The sequence below is a fragment of the Trichinella spiralis genome (assembly GCF_000181795.1).
Source record: "Trichinella spiralis strain ISS 195 chromosome Unknown Scfld2679, whole genome shotgun sequence".
NCBI lineage: Eukaryota > Metazoa > Nematoda > Enoplea > Trichinellida > Trichinellidae > Trichinella > Trichinella spiralis.
Genome location: NW_003529618.1, coordinates 1 through 1,984, shown reverse-complemented (window position 1 = coordinate 1,984; position 1,984 = coordinate 1). Strand labels below are relative to the sequence as shown.

General features: G+C 30.3%; 1 protein-coding gene across 1 annotated transcript; it reads left to right on the top strand.

Annotated features, from left to right (window-relative positions):
• The first annotated feature begins 882 nt into the window (after positions 1 to 882).
• Positions 883 to 1,470, top strand: Tsp_14943 (conserved hypothetical protein). Its single transcript, XM_003368322.1, has 3 exons — positions 883 to 1,078; positions 1,264 to 1,316; positions 1,375 to 1,470. Exons 1-3 carry the CDS (start codon positions 883 to 885, stop codon positions 1,468 to 1,470), a joined length of 345 nt encoding a protein of 114 aa, XP_003368370.1.
• The last annotated feature ends 514 nt before the right edge of the window (positions 1,471 to 1,984 follow it).

Genomic DNA, 1,984 nt, shown 5'->3' with positions numbered 1-1,984 from the left:
AAAAAAACCCCGTATCTTTACTTGCTACTCATATTATTGACTCATATTTTGATGTTCGGTATGATTAGATAATTAGTTCAAATACGTGACCTTCTATCGGATTGAATGAAACCTGGCGTCTTCTACGTACTATCGAGTTGCGTTCCTTGCCACCTCTGCCTAAAAATGTATCTGTTGGGCAGCTTACTCAGTCTTGTTTGGACTGTTTTCTTGACCCACTGAGTATTGTCACAATGCCCAAAATCTCATATATATGTACAGATATATACCGAAAAATAATAAAAAAGATAATGTGATTGTCTAGAATAGAAAGTGAGAGATCAGTAAAACGTGCAATTTTACCGAAAATTTTCGCTCGAGAAGTTGCAGTTCACGAACCTGATTATCCGTAATTGCAGTGTAGGAGATTCCAATATTGTTTTATTTCTTTTTTATTTTTCTTTGTTTGATTTTGGATTTGTTGATTTAATTCACTTAATTTGTTTATTTAGATTGATAACTGAATTTTATTTATTTTGTTCTTTGATTTAATTATTAAATATAATTAATAATTAAAAAGCTTTTGACGTTGATCTTTACTTTATAATTGAAACATTTAATGTTGTACAAATGCATGTTCTAGCAGTTCATACATGTTCAAGCAAATGTAAAAACAATATATATTTCTATACAAAAATTCGAAAATTCAATTATTTGGTTAACTTCAAATTTTTTTATGCATAAAGCTTGAGTTTATTTATATTTACAGTAATCTCAAAGAAAGTTTTAGTAATAGATTATTTTTTATTAATATAATATTTTATCAAATAATAATTTTAGAAAAGTGTTAGAAATTAATTTTGTGTGTTTTGAGAATTTTAATCTTTTTTTATTAGAAATTGGATGTTTTCTAATTTTTTGTCGATTCAAAGTATTCGTTATGTCCGAACATTTACCACCCCTCATCAGAAGCCTCCGTATCCATTCTATTTGAAACGCAATAGAACCGCTACTGAAATTGGACCAATGTATTACGAGAAGTGGGAATGGCCTCATCGAGAATCTGGATGGAGCGTTTTTCCATCGCAAAAGCCAAAAGGTATTTTTGATTTTCTACTAAAAAATGTGCCACAACAGTTTGCGAGATTCTAGTTATTAGTACAGAGAATAAAATTAATTTCAATACTGTTCTCAAATAGTGTTTGAAATTTTCGAATCGTTTGAAAGAATCCCTTCAAATATTAGTTCATTTAATTACTTTTTGTTAACGAACTTTTGTTTTAGAACTGTTAAGGTATCCAATCGAAATTATTGTTCCTGATTTGAAAGATACACAAGTTGTTTTATTTCTCATGTTGAATTCGTTAATATATATGTATATATGTGGATTTTTAGTTGCGACCGTATGTCACGTTTCGTCTACCTGAATCTGCATTGAACACTCGCGCAATGACTCCTAGAGATTTATACGAAGTTGCTTGTAAACGATAATCATAAAATATAATTTCACTTGAATAAAATTAAGCATTTAAACATCATATTTGCTTCATTTCTTTCATTTTATTTTTGCAACATTTTATACTTCATGAAATTATTGAAAATTGGTATTCTTTCATGTTAATTGTAACTAAATGTTACGTTTCAAAAATTTCGCAAACAGAAAGAAAGCTTTGCCTTTCTCGGCAGTTTTCGTTAGATATTTTCAAACTTCATGACTATCGACTTCCGGTTGAGATCACTAGTGATCATTGCTTCCATGTTTCTATCGAATATTCCTATATTAATCCAAAACGTGGGCACAAAACCCAAATGTAACCATGTATTGCAACACTAATGCACCGAAAACCTTTTGTAAAATCCTCCAATGCCTTCATCTAGTTTAATCGTTCTGATGCAATCAATCACTCCTTCATAACGAAGTCCATAATGGCATCCCGAACATCCGTCATCTAAATTGTCGACAGTGTTCTGGCGGCCGTAATTTGGATATATGCAAAAAAATGTA